The sequence below is a fragment of the Halichoerus grypus genome, chromosome 1 (assembly GCF_964656455.1).
Source record: "Halichoerus grypus chromosome 1, mHalGry1.hap1.1, whole genome shotgun sequence".
NCBI lineage: Eukaryota > Metazoa > Chordata > Mammalia > Carnivora > Phocidae > Halichoerus > Halichoerus grypus.
In genome coordinates this window covers 163,794,513-163,816,622 of record NC_135712.1, presented here as the reverse complement: position 1 = coordinate 163,816,622, position 22,110 = coordinate 163,794,513, and the positions used below count along the sequence as shown (strand labels likewise).

At 48.8% G+C, this 22,110-nt stretch overlaps 1 protein-coding gene across 3 annotated transcripts; it reads right to left on the bottom strand.

Annotated features, from left to right (window-relative positions):
• Window positions 1-308: 308 nt before the first annotated feature.
• Window positions 309-20,409, bottom strand: EFCAB12 (EF-hand calcium binding domain 12). Of its 3 annotated transcripts, none has more exons than XM_036073584.2 (10): window positions 20,198-20,409; window positions 17,278-17,386; window positions 14,649-15,097; window positions 12,007-12,186; window positions 10,093-10,249; window positions 8,026-8,219; window positions 6,434-6,647; window positions 3,262-3,421; window positions 1,727-1,783; window positions 309-834 (listed from the first exon to the last, which is right to left on the bottom strand). In XM_036073584.2, exons 1-10 carry the CDS (start codon window positions 20,222-20,224, stop codon window positions 576-578), a joined length of 1,806 nt encoding a protein of 601 aa, XP_035929477.2. In that variant the 5' UTR covers window positions 20,225-20,409; the 3' UTR covers window positions 309-575. The 3 variants fall into 3 exon arrangements, with proteins under 3 accessions (XP_035929477.2, XP_035929476.2, XP_035929478.2); XM_036073583.2 differs by having other exon boundaries at window positions 12,007-12,189; window positions 20,198-20,408; XM_036073585.2 differs by lacking the exon at window positions 17,278-17,386 and having other exon boundaries at window positions 12,007-12,189; window positions 20,198-20,406.
• Window positions 20,410-22,110: the final 1,701 nt, after the last annotated feature.

Here is a 22,110-nt window from a genome sequence, read left to right as displayed (position 1 = left end):
GCATGTCTCCAACTGTGAAAGACCCAAGAGGTTTGAGAAGCAGTAACCAAAATGGCTCCATCTTTGGGGGATGAGAGACCCGTTGCCACTGTATGTCACAGAGAAGGGCACAGGGTACCCACAGTGCCAGCTGCTTTCCCATGAGCCCTGAGATCCTAGGACAAGAAGCTGGAGGTGCCATGCAGGCATCCTTGCCAGGATCCCTGGGAATATTCCTGCTCTAGTGCCCCGGGCTCAGGACCCCAGCTTTCCAAACATTTGTCTGGCCACAGCTCCTGAGCAAGAAGTCACATCAGCTGGATCACAGGTGACATGAAAAAAACTCCAACCCGGTTTATTTCAAAAGGGCAGAAGTCAAGACAGGGAAATACTCAGAAACTGCATCTCTTTCCTGGGTACATCTGCCCTCTCAGACCCTGGATACTTTTGCTCTAGCGAGAGCTGGCTCCACGCCATTCCACTGAAAGGATTTCTTTTATCTGGCTCTCGACACTTTCCCCGTGACTGTGGCTCTGGGCTGCAAAAGGCACAGGCCACAGCCCGAGGATGGCTGGATCCCACAACACCTGGCCACTCTAGTTGATGTAGTAGACCTTGGGGGCATCGTAATAGGCACAGGTCATGTAGTTCATGTTCCCAATGGGCCACCAGTGGTCGGGGTGATAGGTGGCTGAGTAGGCATGGGGCTGGGGCTGGACGCAACTGAAGAGCGCCAGGCTCCGGTCCACGGCCACAGTGGGCAGGTAGAGCTGCAGCTTGTCCAGCAGGTGACCTGGCCAGAAGAAATTGGGGTGAGTTCGTTGTGGACCTGTGGGGCTCTTCACTTTCAGCTTCCTGGAAAAGAAGACAGAAGTGTGTCATGGCAGACTAGCCAGGGCCGGGGCCCCTGCTCAGCAGAGCAGACCAACTGTGACCAGAGTGGAGGGGTAGCATTGAGCTAAGTCCTCCGGCTCCATGCGGTCAGTGGGTTCTCTTATCCTGTCTACCTTACCAATGAGGACCTGAAGGCCTAGGGAGGATAAGTCATTTCCCCAAAGCCACGCAGTGAGCAAGTGGCAGAGCGCGGGCTTGACGCCTAATCTGCTGCCTCTAATTTTTTTTTAAGATTTTATTTATTTATTTGACAGAGAGAGACACAGCGAGAGACGGAACACAAGCAGGAGGAGTGGGGGAGGGAGAAGCAGGCTCCCGCCAATCAGGGAGCCCAATGCGGGCCTCGATCCCAGGACCCTGGGATCATGACCTGAGCCGAAGGCAGCTGCTTAAGCGACTGAGCCACCCAGGTGCCCCCCAAAGGCAGACGCTTAATGACTGAGCCACCCTGGCACCCCTAAAACCCATATTCTTAAGTGTACACCATTTTCATGTGAGGGTCAGGGTATAGCCTCTGGAGCCAGCATTGCTGGGTTCAAATCCCTGCTCCACCACTTAATAGATGAGTGACTTTGAGTAAGATCATTAATTTTTCTGTACCTCAGTTTCCTCTTCTGTAAAATGGGTATGCTAAGAGTCACTCTATAGGGTTGCTAAGAGGATTTAAATGAGTTAAAACACAGAACACACCACGGCAGTGTCTGCCTGGCACTCTAAGAGTTTTACTCCTTCTCAGTTCCTGGGCATTGAGCCCTAGATACTGTGCACCATGCAACATGCAGAGTCTCAGGCACCTCCTCCAAAGTCCTCCCTCCCACCCACCCCCTTCCAGAGTTGGATGATTGCTACAGACCTGGTGAATTCCTCAAACTCCTTAAAGTGTATTTTCTTGATTTTCTTCGATGTTTTCCTAGTGGATAAGAGAGGAAGTTCTCTTGTCAGGAGAGGGGAAATCCAAGTTAATGGGGCCTCAGATAGTACATGTGGGCGGGCCTGTCTGTGAGTCCAAACCAGAGCTCCAAAAGGAGAGTTTCTTCTACCTGAGGTGGGACCCTGACTCTGTCTCTCCATGCTCCAGTGGGACACACAGTGGGCTTGGTCAGCCAGGCCTGGGCTCACAACCTGGCTGGCTGGGTGACTCTGGGCAGGTCACTTCCCTTTGCAGAGCCTCGTTTCTTATTACCCAGAACAAACACCTCCCGGGGTAGCTGAGAGATGCTCAATAATCGGAATTGTTTGGGAGCCCCTGACTCCCACTTCCTCTGCCAAGGCTGAATCCAGCTTTTGGAACAAGAGTGGTGAAAACTAACTCCCCAAATCTTGGGCCTGGCAGACATCACTAATCGACCACAGACAGCACTCTTTCCCAGAAGGCCTGCATCTGGCCTCAGAATCTTTGACGACACAATTCAAGTCGCAAGATAAAACAAATATCCATCCCTGCCCTTCGGGCCCTCTCTTTATCCTTTATGGCTGTGGCCTACCTAAGCATGGACAAGAGTCCCTTTCTCAGGTTCCCACCCACTCCCTAGGTTCATGGTGCAGAAATGGAAGTCAGCCACCCAGGAGCTGGTATGCTCATTTAACAAATGAAAAGCTGAGGCTCAAACAGTGAAGCATCTTGTCCACTTAACCTGCAGCCTGTCTGATTTCCACTTGGCTCTGCTGCATCCTATCCGTTCTGGCCACACGGCCCCCGTGGGCAGCTAGCAGAGATCTAGAATGTGGGCAGTTCCTTATCCCCTCCCCCTTGTGGTCAGCTGGCCCCTCCTCATCCCACGTTAGCCCCATCCCTCCTAGGGGATGCTCCTCATTCTCCAATCTGCAGTCACCAATAGATGCTGGCTTTTCACCTGCCCAGGGGTCACCTCCTTCCAAAGAAGGACATTTCCTTAGAGAGGACTCAGGTTGGTCTGAGGCTCAGCGACAGGCCCCAGTGCAGAGTTTTTTCCTTCTCCTAAGGGCTGCAAGCCCACTTCTTGCCAGAGAAGGCAGGACAAAGAAGGGACTGCCACCCCTGTCTTCTGTAGGGCCCCTGACAGCTGGCCCACGATTTGTGAAGGGCCTTCCCTATTTCTCGAAGAAGGCCCTCTTTTTCATCTTTCCTAGAGAGCTTGAGATCATGTAGGATGTGGTCGGAGAGTAGCTGTATAGGGGGGAGGCAAGGAGGCTGCCACCCTCAGACATGTGCCGGGGTGACACCGGACATCGGCCAACCTCTGGTGACCAGTGGGGTTGGACATGCTGGGCATGCTTGGACACAGGCCCTGGCGCACCATGACACCTCAAGGAGGCCAGCATCCCACCCCCAGCGCTGAAGGAGCGGCACAGAACAGAAGGCAAATGACAGGGGACACGGCGGGGGGGGGGGGGGGTCTGACACTCAGCTTGTCAGCCTTCTTAGCCGGAGCCTCGCTGAAGCCCTGGAGCTTGAGCAGGGTCAGACTGGGACTGAAGATCTTCAAGTCTGAGTAGTAGCCTCCCGGCTGTCGGATCGGGCGCACCTCGTCCTTCTGGAAAATGATCTTGTCCCCCGGGTACAGCAGGGCTATAAAGCAGCAAGAGAAATGAGACCTGTCAGCCCAGGACCCCTCTCTGCCCTGAGCCTTTGGGGCAGAGGAGGGTTGTTTTTTTTTTTTTAATCGACATTTTTGTTTGAAAAGATTTTTTCTTATATACATTCTAAACTTTTTCTGTTTAAATGATTGTAGATTCACAGCAAGTTGCGAAAGGAGTGTAGAGGGTCCCTTAGACTCTCCCCCCACCTTCCCCTAATGGTGACGTGGCATAAGACCATAGTGTGGTGTCAGGAAGTGGGGCTGGTCGCTGTCTGGACTGCAGTTGGGGGAGCTTGTTTATAGCCAGGTCAGCCCTGGCCCCAAGGCCCGGGTGCAGTTAGGATGGGGCGTGCAGCCCCATGCCCCACTCTGCAGAGGTCGTGCTGGTCAGGAACCCACAGGAGGAGGGGAGATTCACCCAAGACTTCACTAGGTTAACTTAGACCTAGTCGATGACAGTTTTCTCCTCCCCTAGAATTAGTCTCACAGATATCCTCGGGAGACTTTTCTAAGAAGTCAGAGCACAAAAAACACTGGGCTCTGTCTTCCTACAGCCATTGAGCAGTGCTTGTCCCAAGATGGTAACACGTGACTAACTCATATTCTAGAAAAAAGCAATGGAAGTTTACACTCCAGGTTATTAATGCTGGTTATCTGCAGGGAGAGGGAAGGGACATATGCAACATCAACATTTTAAAAAGGTACACAGGATTTTTTAAAACTACATTTAAAGATATATATATAAAATTTAAAAATAATTTACATAAATAATTTTGTATAAATGGAAAAGAAAAAGAGGTCTGTGAAAGGACAATCACTAAAATATTAATGGTGTCAACTCAAGCTGGGGAAATTTTTATCTTTCTGTTTTCAAAAAAAGCTTAAGTGAGCAAGTATTATCTATAAAATTGCGGGGGAGAAAAACAATAAAGCTGTATTCACTGGGGAGAGGGAAAATGCCTCAAAGTTTTAAAACTCTAGCCCTTGAGCTTGAGGCCTGGAATCGGAGCCCACCAAGCTCTAGTCTAGAACACAGACCCAGAAGTCCCAACATTTGAGTTTCTTTCCTCACAGCAGGATCAGGTCTCTGTTACAGAGACAGCCAATAGATAGTGGCCAGGATAGTGGTCAGAGATGGACTAGAGTTTTTTTCCATCTAGAACAATCAGAAGCAAAAGGAAGGCCACCCACGGATGCTCCCGTGTGCCCGTGAGTGAGATCCTTCCAGCCAGTATGGTTGACAGGCCCAGGAGCTAGCAAAATCTAGCAGTGGAGGGAATCAGTAGTGGCTCAGGGTTCCGAGGGGACAAAGGAGGCACATCCAGAGGAAAGGCCTGGCCCACAGGGCAGCCCCGGGTGCGTGCGTGGTAAGCCTGCCTGCGTTCAGAAGACAGTTAGCTGTAGCTTCACCACTAGCCAAGACCAGGGAATGTACACAATCAGAGAAGATGAGGCTCCCTGAGGAAGGAGGAAGGAAAGATGATGTGGCAAAAAGTCCGTGTCCAGAGCTGCAGCATTTCTTGCCTCTGCCCTCCCAGCCCAGGTGGGCAGCAAGTGGCCGCCCAAGTGAGGGGGTGCAGCACGCCCAGGAGACAATGACCACTTAGGTTGGTTTGCCTGTGTTTCTGGAGGCTTTTGGCCACACGCTGTTGTACAGACCTGTTATGGGCTGAATTGTGTCCCCCCACCCAAGGCCAAATTCATATATTGAAGCCCTAACCCCCCAAAACCTCAGAATTCGTATTTGGAGAGAGGCTCTTTTAAGAGGTGATCAGGCTAACATGAGGGTGGGCTCAAATCTGATCTGACTGGTGTCCTTGGAAGAGGAGATTTGGACACAGGAGAGACACCAGGGGCATGAGTGTGCAGAGGGGAAACCCTGTGAAAAGGCAGCGAGCATGTGGCCATCCTGCGAGCCCAGGAGAGAGGCTTCAGGAGAAACCAGCCCTGTCGGCACCTTGATCTTGGCCTCCAGAAGTGTGAGAAGACCAATTTCTGTTGTTCAAACCACCTGGTCTGTGGTATTTTTATTGTGGCAGCCTGAGCAAATTAGTACAAGACCTAGGGCCCTATGCATTGTGCACTTGCTTCTGTCTCTCTTGGGAAAAAGATGGAAACAGTCAGTTGTGACGGTTAACTTATTCTCAGGGAAGTCACACCACTGTCTGTGTGCCCCTTTCTCTGAAAGCCACGCTTCCCAGTTTGGCCATGGTTCCTTCCTGGCCACTTGGGAAAACGCTGCCCTCAAGCGCAGCTTGCTCTTTTGTGCTTTTAAAGCACAAAGTGGGACCTGCCCGTTAAATTTATAAATTCACAAATTTGGGGCACCAGCATTGCTGTGTGGTCATCGGGGGCTTATAGGGAACTCCCCCATCCCCATCCCCATCTCTCAGAAGCACATGCTCTACCCAGAGATGGGGAGGGTTCAGATCCTGCTTGGATATATGGAAACACAGCTCTCCCTCAAACAGAGGGTGAGACCAGTGTGGAAATCTCAGGGCCCAGTCCTGGGGTCTGAGCAGAGAGCGAAGGGCCTCAGCAGAATCTGGCCCCTGGTGCAGTCCTACTCTGTGCTGCAGAAGAACCAAGAAGCAGACCTGACCTAGGGAAGTGGTTTTGGAAAAGCTCAATACAGCATAGCAGTTATCACTTCTATCAGATCTCCCTCTTTGAAACTGGGACTGTTCCTTTCTGCTCAATTTCAGGGCTCCCTCACCCCGAACTCCTGTTCTAGAATGCTTAGCGGCTCAGTTGGGGGAACCCAGACCTCTAGGTCTGTGGAGCCTGGGTACCTCCAGGATTCTAGAAATCCCATCTCACAGCAAAACACACTGGGCTGTTTCTCCCCTCTACCCCCTCCTTCAATGTCCCCACCACAGGCTACAGCAGTTTAGCTGGGTGCATGTCAGCTGGGGAGGGAGAAACCTCAGGTGGACGCCACCCTCGCCCGGGTTCTGGGCCCTCTTGGCAAGCTCCCACGGGCCAGCCCCGAAAGCCCTTACCTTTCATGAGGACGTCCTCTGTCAGCGGGAGGCCGTAGTACTCACAGAGCTTGTAGCACTGCAGGTAGACCAGAAAGGTGTCCCTGCGGGACATGTTGATGAGCTCCCTCATCTCCCCGTGGATGGTGGACGGCAGGCAGTGCTCATCAAAGTGCTTGTTCCCACTGCGCACCAGGCGGCACCGCTCCATGTACTGGATGGAGGGGATCTTGAGCTGCAAAGGGAACAGAGGTTGGCACACGCTTCCCTCCACCTTGTCTTTTCCTTCCTGGCCAGAAGGCAGATGTGGAGCCTCACCTCCCTCTCCCCCCTGAGGGGAAATGGCAAAGGATGCAGGGCGGGACCAAAGTTCAGGCTCTGAAGTCAGTGACTTGGGAGAAAAACCACACATGGTCAAGGTTACCCCCGAAGAGCGCTCGAATGGCTCCGGTTAAGGCGAGCAGTGCGGTGTGCACAGCCCCGTACGCGGAGCTGCACGTCACTGTATCACGTGCGCAGTAGGGTACGAAGTAGCTGTCCTAGTGAACCATGGCATCCACGGGTTTGGCTGCCCCAGGATTTAAATTAGGTGCAGACACCTGTGCCTTTGAGGTGGAAGCCACGTGCCAAGGATGGCAGAGCGGAGCAGACGAGGCCTGCGGAATGAGGAGCCACTTTGGGCCTTATTTATTTATTTGCAAGGAAATAAAAAAAAATCTATCTTTTTCGCAGCATCTAACACCAGAGTCAACAAAGTACAGCCCACAACCCACATCTGGCCCAGCACCTGTTTTTATAAAGACACTTTTCTTGGAACACAGAGGCACTCATTTGTTTAGTGGCTGCAGTCCGTGGCTGCTTTTGGGTGGTAGTTGCCACAGAAACGATAGAGCCCCAGAAGTCTAAAATAGTTGTTGCCTGACTCTTTACAAAGTTTGCTGATCCCTGCTCAAAGATGTTGGGGTTTTCTTGTCATGTAAGTGAATCAGATCTTAGTTGATATAGCACCACTTACAATGCCTATATATATAATAAATAGAATATATATTTATATATTTATTATATTATTATATTTAATATATAATTAATTTAATATATAGTATTATAATATATCTTTATATTCTATTTATTGTATATAATAAAATATGCATTTGTATATAGTATAATACTAATACTGTCTGCCTCCCTGAAGGCAGGGGCTGTTTTGTTTTCTGCTAAAAGAGCGCCTGGCCCAGTGCCGTCTGTCGATAAATATTTGTTGGGTGAATTCCTTCATGCCATTCATTCTTCCTTCACTGGTCATGTGTTTCTGGAGTGCCCACTGGGTGGCAGGCCCTGTGCCGGGCACTTGGATTCTGGCTGTGATGAAGATGCGGCTCTCAGCCCTGGTCTCAGGATGCAAAGTCACAGGTAAAGAATGGGAGCGGGGAACTCCATACTCTCGGAAACATGATCTCATTTCATCTTCAGAGAAACTTCGTGAGGTAGGTGTTGTTCTCATTGTCAGATGAAGAAGCCTGCTCCCGGGGGTGCCCCAGCCCGAAGGTGCAGTGAACTTGACCCCAAGCCTGTCCGGGCGCCCAGCCCCACGCCCTTCCCCTTGGCCCGGGTACCTTGTGCTGCCGCTTCCTGTCGCGGTACCGCTTGCCCACATCCTCCATCTCCTCCAGAGTCATGGGCCGCGCCTCCATCTGGGCGTCGACCACGGGCACGGTCAGCAGGTCCATCTTGCGAGGCTGTGGGGCCACATCCATCTGCTTCTTGGATGCGCTCTGTGGGGAACCTCTGTGCTTGGCGGATCTGTAATCTGAAAGGACCGAGAGACTGAGAGGAGGCCCAGCTAGGGAATCCGTCGAGCAGTTAACTGATGTGACCAAGCAGGTGCCGGCCACCCCTCTGCTCACTTCCCATGTAGCCGGTCAGTGCCATATGAGATGGACCTGGAAGGTACCCCTTCTCTCTTCCTCCACTATGGCCTCCCTCATGCAAGGCCGCCTCCTTCCTCACCTGCACCACGGCCCCAGCCTTCCTATTGCCCCTCTCATCTTCTAGTATCCTGTTTCCACCAAACAGCAAACAGGACCTTTTTTTGTGCTGCACTGTGGGTGAAGCTCTGGAGGCCTGTGGAACAGCGTCTCTATGGGAGCTGCCCGCTGCCTCCAAAAGAGCCAACTAGTGAGGACACTCAGCGCCCAGCTCAGTGGGACCGGGACTCCAGAGGCCCTGGCCCAAATCTTCACGTGGGTAAGGAAACCCCTCCACTACCCTCTGCCCGCAGGGCTCTCACATGACCTCAGAAAGGGTAAGGAACACCCCACACCAACATGTCTGAAATGAAACTCCTCCCAGCCTGATGGGTGGGGGCAAAGCAAGATTTATTTTATTTAGAAAAAGAAAGGTTATATTTGGGGATATGTTATATTGTTATACTTGTTATTATATGTTATATTTGGTTACATTTGGGGAGGGCTCTGGAATGGTGGGTGGAAGTTTAAAGAGGGCTTTAATTTTATCCGTAGTTGTTCAATTTTAATTTTTTTTTTACAACAACAATGGCACTAAGCTATAAAGGACCATGATGTACCCTTGTGTTGTAGAGTAAATTCATAGCCAGCACCATGGATAGTCCATTTCTGATTTGCCTCTGTGCTATATCTGGATAGATGTGGTTCCACAAGCACATGGCCTGGCAAATGGAACTTGAGCTGTGCACAACTCACACAACTGTTCACAACAACCCTGCTAATATCTCTGATAGTAGATATCAAAGTAGACTTTCCAGTACACTCTAAACATGTGTTAATTCTGGTTTCTGAATTTTAGTGGGTTTTTTTTTTTTGTTTTATAGTTGGTTTTTTTTATTTTAGTTAACTTATTTTATTTTATTTTATTTATTTATTTGACAGAGAGACACAGCCAGAGAGGGAACACAAGCAGGGGGAGTGGGAGAGGGAGAAGCAGGCTTCCCACTGAGCAGAGAGCCCGATGTGGGGCTCGATCCCAGGACCCTGGGATCATGACCCGAACCGAAGGCAGACGCTTAACAACCGAGCCACTCAGGCGCCCCTTTAGTTAACTTTTTATCAGTAAAATATAGATTAATAGTAAGAAGGCCTTGGGCCCACTACAAATGGAAGGGCTTTCTGTTTGGGTCAGATTTCAGTCTATCAGGTAAGCTTTGGTGGGCTGAAACCACCTTTTGAAAATCCTCCCTTAAGGACAAGGGCTGGGCCGGGGCGCCTGGGTGGCTCAGTCGGTTAAGTGTCTGTCTTCAGCTCAGGTCATGATCTCAGGGTCCTGCAATCAAGCCCCATGTCAAGCTCCCTGCTCAGCGGAGAGTCTGCTTGTTCCTGTCCCTCTGCCTCTGCCCCTCCCCCCTACTTGTACTCACACACAGGCTCTCTCTCTCCTCTCTCTCAAATAAATAAATAAAATCTTAAAAAAAAAAGAAAAAGGACAAGGGCTGGGCCTCATTCATCTTCGAATAGACATGGTAGGTGGGCACTCGAGAGAATATCTACTCTTTAGTTGATTGCTGGGCCTGGGAATTCCAAAGGCTTGGCCCACCTATGGTAAGCCAAAGTTGGAGAACACACTCAAGAAGTAAGCCAAGGCTGCCTCCCTCACGCTTGCTTCCAGGATGGGGAAATGGAGACATGGGGGTGGGGGTGGATACGTACACTCCCTTGCAGTGGACAGGGTGCTTCTCTGCTGAGCCAAAGACCACTGCTTGTAGTTGTTGACCAGGATATCCATGGTGATGCTGTTGCACTTTCCCAGAGAACTGAGATAGATCACAACATCCTCCACCTCCTGGTTTTTCAGAGGGACTCCAATCTGAGGAGAGAAGAGAAGCCACAAAGGTGGGCAGGCTCCATCCAAACATCCTGCCGGTACGGCCAAAGCCATAGCGGCCTGGCCCCACCTCTCCTGCATAGTGTCTCGTTCCATCCACTACCACTCTCAGCTCATGCCCAAGGCCTCTGCCGCAGGAGCTCGGAGCCCTTTCCCAGGCCCTGAACACACTCTGCGCTTTCTCACCCTCTGCCTTTATTCAGGCGTTTCCACCTATCTGAAGAACTCCTCTCTCCTTCAAAACCCAATCCAGATAAGCCACCATCTTTGCAAAGTCTGCTACTTCTTCCTTCTGGACCACCACCCCACTCCATACCAATCTCAATGCCAGTTTTCCCAGGTTGGACTGGAAAAAGGATTTCGCGTCTACCATCCTTGTCCATGAGAAATACATAAGCCTCCCTTAACTGAAGTAAAATAGGATCAGAAATACAAAGCACGTTACTCTTTGAGGGACAGTGAGCAACTTTGTAGGAGTATAATGCTTGCCATCAAAACCAAATATTCAAGAAGAAAAGTTTTAAAGGAAATATAATTTTGTTCCTCAGCTTCTTTAGACTGCAGTCATAGTTCACTAAGCTTTCCTTAAAGAGGGTCAGAACTTTCCTGGGATGGAAGGATGTAATATTTTATCTTTTTTGATTATGATGATTAAAAATGCTTTATCTTTTTTTTCATGTTTTGAAAGGTTGTTTAGATGAGTACATGTTATGAAACAACAGTGTAAAAACTGATGATGATTTAAAACCACAAAAGATGTAGCAGTCAGCTTCCTAAAGTGTTTTGTAAAGGTAGCTTGTATTCAAAGTATATAAAAGCTTACTTCATGCAGACCAGAGGTCAGCAAACTTTTTCTATAAAGGGCCAGATAGTAAATATTTTAGGCTCCATGAACCATATGGTCTCTGTCATAACTACTCAATTCTGCCAACGTAGCATGAAAGTGGCCATGACAATACATACAAATGAGTGTAGCTGTGTTCCAATAAAACTTTATTTACAAAAACAGAGGCAGGCTGGATTTGACTTCTGGGCGATAGTTAGTAGACCCCTACTAGACCAATGGAACTTTCTGCAATGATGGAATGTTCTATATCTGTGTGGTCCAATAGAGGAACTGCTCACCACGTGTGGCTACTGAGCATTCAAAACGTGGCTGGTGTGAGTGAGGAAGTGGATTTTAAAATTTTATCTATTTATAATTAACTTAAAATCTTGGCTAGCCCTTGAAAGTGTGGCCTGTGGGCCAGTACCATACACATCACTGGGAGCTTGTTAGAATGCAGCATCTCAGGCCCTGCACAGAGGTACTGAGTCAGAAGCTGCATTTTAACAGACCTTTATATGATCATGTGCCAGTGACAGTTGGAGAAGATCTAGAAGGTTCTAGAGGCAAGACTGAAGGCCCAGCTATCTCTGTGCGCAGTTCTGGGGTCCGATGGGCAAGACGGTGATTCCTCATGCAGCTGACTGGTTATGGGGTCGGTTCTGCAGGCTTTCCACTCAGAGAGGGGCTTTCAAGGTCAGATCCATGCAGGGGTGGTTTTAGGGGTCTGATGTGACCACAAGTTATGCCACATTTTCCAAGCTGGCTTTATAAGTAACAAGGCTGATGGTTTGAGTCCCCTGTGTCTACTTTTCATTTGGTCCAGGACCTGGGTGGAGGCAGCAGCGGGGGCAGGGTGCATGGACATCTTCCCCACCCGGGCCAGCCCGGAGGGAGCACGGGAGGCACTTACCGCCTTCAGTGCTACAATGAACTCCTCCCTAGAGATCCTCTGGTTCTCACTCCGGTCCACCTTGCTAAATATCTCCAGGATCTTGATCTTGCGGCTGCGCAGGTAGGAGTACAAGGTGGCCAAGGCGGAGGGCTTGGGTAGTCGGAGCTGGGGCACAGGTTGGTGGGAAGGCCGGGGGCTCTTCTGAAAGAGGCAAGAGAGTGGGGGAGAATTCAGGGGAGACAGGCTGCTGGCATGTGATTCCCAGAGTTAGAACAGGGAGAGAGAGGGGCCAAGGGGCTCTAAACAGACAGCAAGGTGGAGTGCAAGGAGCATTGGATTCAGGGCAACTGCGTGTCGCCAGAGATACTTTGCATCTTTGGGCCTCCGTTTTCCCATCAGAAACAAGAGGGTTGGACATTAGGAGAACTGACATTTCATTCTTACCCACATGTCTCCTGTCAGACAAGTCAGGATTATAATCCCTCTGGGCTCTCAGTGCCCCAAAACACATGTCCCTGCCTGGAGCCAGACAGGGCTCTCCAATCCTCCTACCTCCCAGCCTTTGCTCCCACTGGGCCTCCTGCCCAGAATACCTTTCCTTCTTTCTCTACTTCTCCAAATCCTCATCTTCCTTTAATTCCAGGTTATATATTTTATAATAAATAAATATATATATATATATATATATATATATATATATATATATATTTCAGAATAATACCCCCTTACCTTGGTGCAGCACCTGACAGTTTACAAAGGGCCTTTCTGTTCCCTAGTCTATAGCTCCTCTGTGTTTGGGACCTCCCTCTATTAATGGCCTGTAGCAAACTGTAGTCATCCAACTGATGTGTCTGCCTCCCCCATTCACATCTGAACATCTCGAAAGCAATTATTTAAGCTACATACACTTACCGCCCGTCCCCCTACTGAAAAAGACCCCCAGCCCTAGGCAGATAGGCAGTCATTGTTTGCTGAATGAATAAATGATGCTGTAAATTAGGTATTAGGTATGACTTTCCCTTTTTTTACAACTGAAAAAACAGGTTCAGAGAAGTGAAGTGACTTGTCCAGGGACACACAACCCTTGAGCAGTAGAGCTGGGTTTCTAACCCAAGTCTAGTGCTTATTCATAGACACTGTGCTGCTGTTAGGAAGGGTGTGTTAGACCTCTGAAATTTGGGTTTGGCCTCTGATTACACCAAGGACTGACTCTGACATCAGTGAGACTGCAGTAGTAATCAAAATGGCAGACATAATATTGAGTGCTCATTCTATGGCCGGCACTGTCCAAGGCACCTTATATAAATTCATCCATTTAGATGTCACAACAACCCTAGGAAGTAGGTACAATGGTTATCCCCATTTAATAGATTGGGGATCATAGAGCTAAGAAGTAGCAGAGCTAGGTTTAAACCCAAGTTATCCGACCTCCTACCCCAACTTCACCTGACCTGGGAGAAATTTCAAGTGTTTGCATTACAAGGAAATGTCACAGAGAGCAAGCACTGGGGGATGAGGGCTCTGATACTGACTTCCATTAACTACCTCTATAGGTCTGGACAATTGATTGGCCTCATTGAGCTTCTATTTCTGTATTTATGAAAGGGAGTTCCTCCTTTTTCTTCCAACCTCACAACTGTGATCCTCACAGTAGCACTAGGAGCACCTGCCTGGCACGTATTGGCCCTTAACAAACATGTGTCCATGAACAAATGAATGAACAATGAGTATTTTAAAATGCTCCATAGGGACAGCTGGGTGGCTCAGTCGTTATGTGTCTACCTTGGGCTCAGGTCATGATCCTGGGGTCCTGGGATGGAAACCCATATGGGGCTCCCTGCTGGGAGGGAAGCCTGCTTCTCCCTCTCCCACTCCCCCTGCTTGTGTTCCCTCTCTCGCTGTGTCTCTCTCTCTGTCAAATAAATAAATAAAATCTTTAAAAAATAAAAAAAAATAAAATAAAATGCCCCATAGATGGAATGCCAGGAATTATCCCTCCTCGGGTGGTTTTAAGATAGAGTCACAGCCTCCCTCCTGAGACGGAGCCTGATTCCCCTCCCCTCGAGCATGGACAGCACTTAATGACTTGCTTCTGACAAATAGCATCCAGTCAAAGTGATCATGTGATTCTCCTGGAACTACTATCTCCTGAGATGAGGTCATAAGAGGCATTGCAGGCCTCCTCCTTGCCTAGTCCCTTGGACGGCTCACTTTGGGAGACGCTGGCTGCTAGGTGGTGAGGACATTCAAGCAGCCCTATGGAGCGGTCGCCGTGGCCAGGAGCTGAGGTCCCCCTGCCAACAGCCACATGAGTGAGCTAGCTGGGCGCAGATCTCTCTGCCTCAGTCAAACCTTCAGATATGTCTGTGGCACGTGCCAGTCACTTGAGATGAAAGACTGAGCCAGAGCCAGCCGCGAAGCTCCTCCAGATTCCTGACTCTCAAAAACAGTGGGATAATAAACATTCGCGGCTTTAAATGTTTGGGGGCATTTGTTACACAGCAATAAACAACCAATACACCTCCCTTTGGGGACTTCTCTTTGCTCCTCTTTGAAATGGGGGGAACGACCCCTATCCTGCCTAACCCGAGGGAATGAAATGACATGACAGTATGCCCCTAACACCTTCAGTGTCTTCATCAGCAAATGGGGCGGCTCACCTTTGTGGCTCTGGTAGGAGTCAGACAGGCCAGCAACTGGGCCTCATGCTCCTTCTGGATCATGTATAAGACCTTGGCCTCTGAAGGGGTGAGGCAAGGCTTGTTCTGCAGCCATTTCTCTGTGTCGCCAAATGACTCCAGGTTCTGCCGAAGTTTCAGCCTCTGGCTGAGCCAGGTCCTCGTGTCCTCCGGCTGCCCTGGGATGTCCCCGGCTTCCAGGGCTCTAAAGCTGGAGATTGGCCGTAGGGGAGTCTGGGCTTGGGCCGTGAGATTGATGGGTATCGGATCCTTGTTTTGGGGCAAGATGATGATCCGCCGGCGGCTCTGAGGCAGGTGGAAATCCTTCTGCTTGAACGGCTTGAAGCAGTGGGCAGTGACTGGTTCAGGATCGAATATGGGGTCCTTGCTGGCATGTTCATCATCACCCAAGGTCTTAGACTGGCAGAGTCCTTGGGGGAAGAGTGTTAGGTGAGTTTCTTTCAGGAAGAGGACTAACAGAATCCTCAGGAAAGAAAAATGCTACAGCAGCAGGCTGGGTGATAGGGCATCTGGGTTCCAGGCCTGGCTTTATCATTGCTTTGCTATAATAATGATTGTGCGCTCCTGGTGGCAGGCACTATGCTAAGAGCTTTATATGCTTTTTCTTATTTAATCTTACTCCTCCCACCCCACCCCACCCCACCCCAGTACTCCTTATCGGCCGCAATCGGTATGATCTTTTTTTAAAAAAAGATTTATTTATTTATTTGAGAGAGAGAGAGAGAGAGAGAATGAGTGGGGGGGGGCAGAAGGAGAGGGAGAGAGAGAATCTTAAGCAGGCTCCACACCCAGTGAGGATCCCCTCATGGGGCTCAATCTCACAACCCTGAGATCATGACCTGAGCTGAAACCAAGAGTTGGACGCTTAACCAACTGAGCCATCCAGGCGCCTCCAGAATGATCTTTTAAAAATGCCATTCTGGGGGGCACCTGGGTGGCTCTGTCAGTTAAGTGCCTAACTTCAGCTCAGGTAATGATCTGAGCTGGGTTCTGCGTCAGGCTCTGTGCTCAATGGGGATCCTGCTTCTCCCTCTCCCTCTGCCCCTCACCCTGCTCGTGCATGCACTCCCTCTCAAATAAATAAATAAAATCTTTTAAAAAAATAAAAATAAAAATGCCATTCTGATTTGGTCTGATCATCCGAGCAGAGGCTTTGGAGCTAGAATGCTCCAGCCCTGTCCTGGCTCTGTTGCTTCATGGCTGCATGATCTTGGGCAAATTACTTAGCATCTCCGTCTCAATTCTTCATGTGTAAAATGGAGAGAAAGAGGGTACCTACTTTACTGAGTGGTGGAGATGGTTAGAATCAGTCCATTTTAGAGGTGCTTTATTCATAGTAAGTGCAGTGTTTGTTTGTTTTTTTTTAATGTACTCACCCTTCACCTATTTTGAAACGCTTCCATGACTTTCAAAGTCCCATGACCCTCCTCTGTCAACATTTCTGACCTCATCACTTGCCTATCCTTCCTTACTATATCCCAGATGCCTTGACCTTCTCTCAATGATCCCTGAATGGTCCAAGCTCCATCCTGCCTAAGGGTTTTCCACGTGTTCCATCTGCCAGAAATGCTCCCTCCCCCATCCATCCCCTCCTCAGTCCTCATCTTCAGACCACATGTTACCTCTCCAGCTCCCAAGCTCTGTTATATCCTCATGTTATCTCTGCGTAATATAACCTATATTTTCATTTGGACCACTTATCACAGGTATGTGAATTAGGTGGCCCTCATGCTGAATGAGGCTTGGGGTCCTGTTTTGTTTGACATATTCCTTAAAATTTTCCAGCTTGAGTTACTTTAGGCTGGGGCATGCCCTCTCTGTAGTCCCTACCATTCTCTGTTGTCTCAAATACACATCAGTTCATTTATTAAATGTGTGCTTCAAGCAGACATTTGTGTTTGAAATCCCTGGTGTAATTACTTGGTTGATGTTTATTTTTTCAATAGACTATGGACTGGGACCTCATCTCTCTTGTTCCCTGCTGGAGCCCCAGCACCTCCACATGCCAACATATGGAGGGAGCTCAGTAATTATTTGGTGAATGAGTGGATGTCAAATGGACAGACCTAATAGGTCAGCTCTAAGATTATACCATTTTACAGACAAGGGCACTAAGGCCCCGAGAGGCCCAAGGTCACACAGTTGATTAGTAGCAGAGCTGGGATAGATCAAATGAATAACAGATATGTTCTAAAATTCAGAAGGGATATAACATTATTATTAAAAATATTGTCACCATATTTTCCTTCTAAAACCCAAACTCCCCTGCTTTAAAACCCTTTCATTGCCTCCAAAATAAAATTCAGTCTCCTTAATCTGGCCCCACCAGACCTACCCACCTCTGCCAGCCTCTCTAATGGGCTCCTTCTCTTGTTCCTTCTGGGCTCACCCTGTATTTGTACCCCAAAACTGAGCTGACTACAGTTCCTTGGTCCCCTTGCCCTGGCCACATGCTATTTCCTCTCTCTGGAATGCTCATCGAGACTTAGGGTAGGCATCACCATCTCCTGAAGCCTTCCCCCCCCCCCCCACCCTCATGCCCTCTCTGGGTTCCCATAGCACCCATGCCCATCCCCATCATAGCATTTACCATATTTTTCTGGATGAAGATGCTTTCTGAGTCTTTCTCTCCCAACAGCCTGTGGGTTTTCCAATGTTAAGGACTGTGTCCTAGTTCCCGTGTATCCCTGGTGCCCAGCCTGGCACAAAGTGAACATTCAGGACATTTGTTAAGCCTCCTTACAATGCCCATGTATTTCTTTCATGGTCAGAAAATAATGAGTATACATTAATGTGGACAGAAGTGAGCACTTCTTAACAACCCATTTATCATTTCTATGAGGACAAGAAGCTGGGTATAGCTGAGAATGTAGCCATTCATCAGGCCAGTATTTGCTGAGAATCATGCAGTACTTGGCATGGTCAGGTGCAGATCCAAATGAGGCTGGATGCCCAACCACAGAGCACTGGCATGGAACAAGGTGGGGTAACCAGAGGGGTAACAAGATGCTCGCAGTTGGGGGAGAAATGCTGATGGAGGAACCTGGGAGGTCATCATGAAGGAGGAGACATTGACATGTGCCTTCAAGAAGGATTCAGATTTCAGGGGTGGAGGGGCCAGCGTGGGGAAAGTTTAGGGGTGAGCTTTGGAGATTTTAGGGTTACTATAGTTCCACAAGTTGGAAGCACATTGTGTGTGAAGGAGGAAGTTAATGGGAAATGAACTTGGAATCATCTTGAATGCCAGATTAAGGGGTTTAAACTTTACCACGTCAACCATGGGCACACACTCAAAATATGCTCCTCCCTGGCCTTGCCACTGCCACTGTGTCCTCCCTGGACCCCAAATCCATGATCTTCCCTTAGCCAGAAGAGTCACAAGTCACTCCCCTCTGAAACCCTTCAATGGCTTCACTGAAATGGCTTCTCAGTGCCCCTAGAATAAGCAACCCCCTCCTGCAATGGCCTACACCACTGCCCTCACCTGGGTCCTGCTCCCACTTCTCTCCCCCTTGCTCACTTTGCTCCAGCTGTGCACGCCTGCTTTCTCTTTGTCCAACTCTCCTAGCTCTGTCCCAACTTGGTTTTGGCATTTGCTGTGCCCTCTGAAGAGCACGGGATTCCCCAAGATCTCCCCTGGCTGAGTCCTTTTCACCATATGGTTCTCAGCCCAAGTGCACCACCCCCCAAAGTCACCCTGACTACCCTATCAAAGGTCACATGCCCACCACACCACAGAGCTTCCATTCTAGTGATCTTTGGGGTCCTGTGTCCATTGGTAGGAAAGTGATGTGGGCTCTTATAATAAAAGATGTCACCACATAGTTGTGGGTAGAGACTGTGTGAAAATGTCCCCAAGAGATTGTGAGGACAGCTTTCAGAGGCTAACTGGTCCCATTGCCTTCCCAGGTCAGGGAACTCTTTCTGCAATGACCCTGGCAGATTTTACTTCTGCTTGTATACACCTCTGGCGACAGGGAGTTCTCTACTTTGCCTTGTGGATGCCTAATTCTGATTGCTAGAAAAGACTTCCTTATATCGACCCAGATTTCGTTTCCCTGGAATTTCCGTTGGTCCTAGTCCTCCCCATTGATGCCCCAGAAAACGCATTTGTTCCCTCTTTAGTGGGACAGCCCTTCAGGTATCTGGAGACAATTCAACTCTCTTGAAATTGTCTTGTCTTGGCTCTGATTCAAATCTCTCCCTAAGTTCCATCCTACCTCTCAAGCCACTTGCTGTTTGGCTTCTCTTTTCCTGCCCACCCCTTAAAATTGGTGCCTTCCAGGTTTATACCTGGGCTTTCTTCTTTTTTTCAAACAATCTCCCCTACTCTCATGTTTCTGTGACCTTCTCTATGCTGAGGACGCCCACACCAATATTTATGACTTGAAATTAGCTGCAACTTTCTATACACTTGTTCCTAAAGCATCTCCACTTGGATGGCCTACAAGTATCTCAGACTCAACCAATGAAGACTGCACTGATCTCCATGTCCTGTCTCCACTGAATCTGTTCCTCCCGTTAGGTTCCTGATCTCTGTGAAAGCCACCTCCATCTCTAGGTCACCCTAGCTACCAACCTGAGCATCATCTTGTTCTTTTCATGTTTCCTATTCACTCAGCCCCCAAGTCCCTCTAGTCCCCTCTAGCCTGACCACTCTCCCTCACCTCTCAGTATCTTTGGTCTGGATATTTTGGACAGCCCCAGATCTCATCAATCTGTGCTTCCAGTATTCTGAGTCTGCCAATTCACTCTGCATTTGCTGATGCTCCCAATACAATACTGTCATTCCCAGTGGCTTCTCCATCTCCTAACTCACAAGTTCTTTCATGATCTTGTCCCTTCTGACCTCTCTCACCTCTCATCCCCAGTAACACTCAAATTACCAGCAATTTCCTGAAGACACCATATGACTGAGCCTCTTTGCATGCGGTTCTATTGGCCTGGAATGCCTTTCCTCCCCATTTTGGCATGGAGAACTCCTTGTATCCTTAATTTAGACCCCAGTGTAAAGATCTCTTCCAGAACCTTGGAACTGTTCCTCTCCATCCTCTACACTTAGCAGACCTTTTATTCCTGGGTGTCATCCCCAGCCTGGCATCCACCCTTTATTCTGTAATTATCCATTTATCTGCCTGTCCTTCACCTCTGAAGTTGCAGGGCTTTGCAGCAGCAGGCTATCGTGGAAGGTTTGGGGACTGATAGCTTTCTCCATGCTTCTCCAGTACCCAATACATTAATATCCAGCAGAGAAATGGGGCAGAGGACGAGCCAGAGGGCTGTGGATGTCTTTCCCGGGCTCAAAGATTGGACCTCTGATTTCAGACCAAGGCAACTTGGCCCACACCTCCAGCCTGGGCATGGAAATCTGAGAAATGTGCACGACCTGCCCCCGACTCCTTGGCAACCCCTCATCTAGAGGGGGGGACGGCACAATGAGATATTTGCCCCCGTCCTTGCCCTCACCCCACTTGCACGCATCTGCACGGCGCTGCTTCCCTGGAGCTTACCGAGCAGCGACAGGAACAGAGACTCATTCGTTTCCTGGGAATCGTCGTCCATGGTCACAGCGTCGGGGGCGGGCGCTGAAGAGTGTGTATGAACGCGTGTGTGTGTGTGCGCGCGCGCGCGCGCGCTTGCGTGGGGGCACCAAAAAACAGTAATTCCAAATTTTGCAAGAGACCCTGAAGTCTCAAGCTTAGAAGCTACTGTTGCCAGGACTACAGACGCCCTGCGCTGATTGGCTGAACGCTGCCACGCTCCGAAGTCCGCGGGAGGAGGAGGGTTGCGGGGGCGGACCCTCCCACTCCCAAATGCCCCGTGCTTCTCCTTTTTGCGGGTCCTGAGAGGTAATCGCAGCCATGCAGAATTCCTGGCTTGGCGAAAGACAGGATTTCTTAGTATGGCCCAGTGGCCCCTGAACCTGGTGTAATAAATCCCTGGTTGTCCTGAAAGCTGTAGGATCTTGAGTCGGCCTCCACGTCTTTCCTTTTCATCCAAGGAACAGGCCCTGCCTCCTCCAGAGGGGTGGTAGAAACCCAAAAGAGTCTTGGCCAAATAGAAGCAGTATGCTTTGCCCCCTAATGACAGGGTGCCATGGCTTAGAAATACAAAACCTGATAACAGGAATATTAATAATATACACTTGAAATGCCCATCAACTGATAAATGTATAAACAAAATGTGCTCTGTCCACACAATGGAATGTCATAAAAAAGTTAAGTACTGGGGCGTCTGCCTTGGGCTCAGGTCATGATCCTGGGGTCCTGGGATGGAAACCCGTATGGGCCTCCCTGCTGGGCAGGAAGCCTGCTTCTCCCTCTCCCACTCCCCCTGCTTGTGTTCCTGCTCTCACTATCTCTGTCAAATAAATAAATAAAATATTAAAAAAAAAAAGTTAAGTACTGATGCATGCTACAATACAGATGAACCTTTAAAACATCATGTTAAGCGAAAGAAGCCAGACACAAAAGGTCACATATTATTCTATTTATAAAATATGCCCAGAACAGGCAAATCTATAAACACAGAAAGCAGATTGGCAATAGCCAGAGGCTGGAGGTGAGGTGTGTGGCTTTGGGTTTGACTGCTAACAGGCACGCGGTTTCTTCTTAACGGGTTGGAAATGCTTTAGAGTTAGTGATGATGGTTGCACAACATTGCTGAGTGTACTAAAAATCATTTAATTGTATACTTCAAAATGATTAAATGATGAATTTTATATTATGTGAATTTTGTCTCAATAAAAAGTTTTAAAAAACAAACACTTGAGCGCTCAGTCTGCATAAGGTACTATCTTCAACGAATTGCATTATCTTTGTGACCCTCTCAACCTGAGGCAGTCACTCAGACCATCCCTATGAGCCACATTAACAGCACTTATTTTTTTTAATTTTTTATTGTTATGTTAATCCCCATACATTACATCATTAGTTTTAGATATAGTGTTCCATGCTTCATTGTTTGTGCATAACACCCAGTGCTCCACTCAATACGTGCCCTCTTTAATACCCATCACCCGGCTAACCCACCCTCCCACCCCCCTCCCCTCTAGAACCCTCAGTTTGTTTTTCAGAGTCCATCGTCTCTCATGGTTCTTCTCCCCCTCCGATTTCCCCCCCTTCATTCTTCCCCTCCTGCTACATTCTTCTTCTTTTTTTCTTTCTTAACATATATTGCATTATTTGCCACATTAACAGCACTTTTATAAGCCAGGCTCCGTTTAAGCAATTACATGCATTAACTCAATAATCATTATAACTGTGTAAGTTATTATGAGTGGTGATAGCCTCACTATCACTTTTGAAAGAGATGAGGAAACAGGTACAGAGGGCAGGCGACCTCACCTGCACCAAAGGAGAAAAGCCAGATATGGCCACGGCTGGAGCTCCCTTGCTGTGTCCACACAGGCTCATACTCCCCA

Bases quoted from the DNA above. Each gene is read 5' to 3' on its own strand.
- EFCAB12 (XM_036073583.2), bottom strand. From the start codon at position 20,224: ATGAGTCTCTGTTCCTGTCGCTGCTCG. The intron at 12,190-14,648 runs GTGAGCCGCCCC...TGCCTCTTTCAG, and splicing joins CTCCTACCAGAGCCACAAAG to AAGAGCCCCCGGCCTTCCCA. The intron at 6,648-8,025 runs GTACCCGGGCCA...TTCCCTTTGCAG, and splicing joins ACAGGAAGCGGCAGCACAAG to CTCAAGATCCCCTCCATCCA.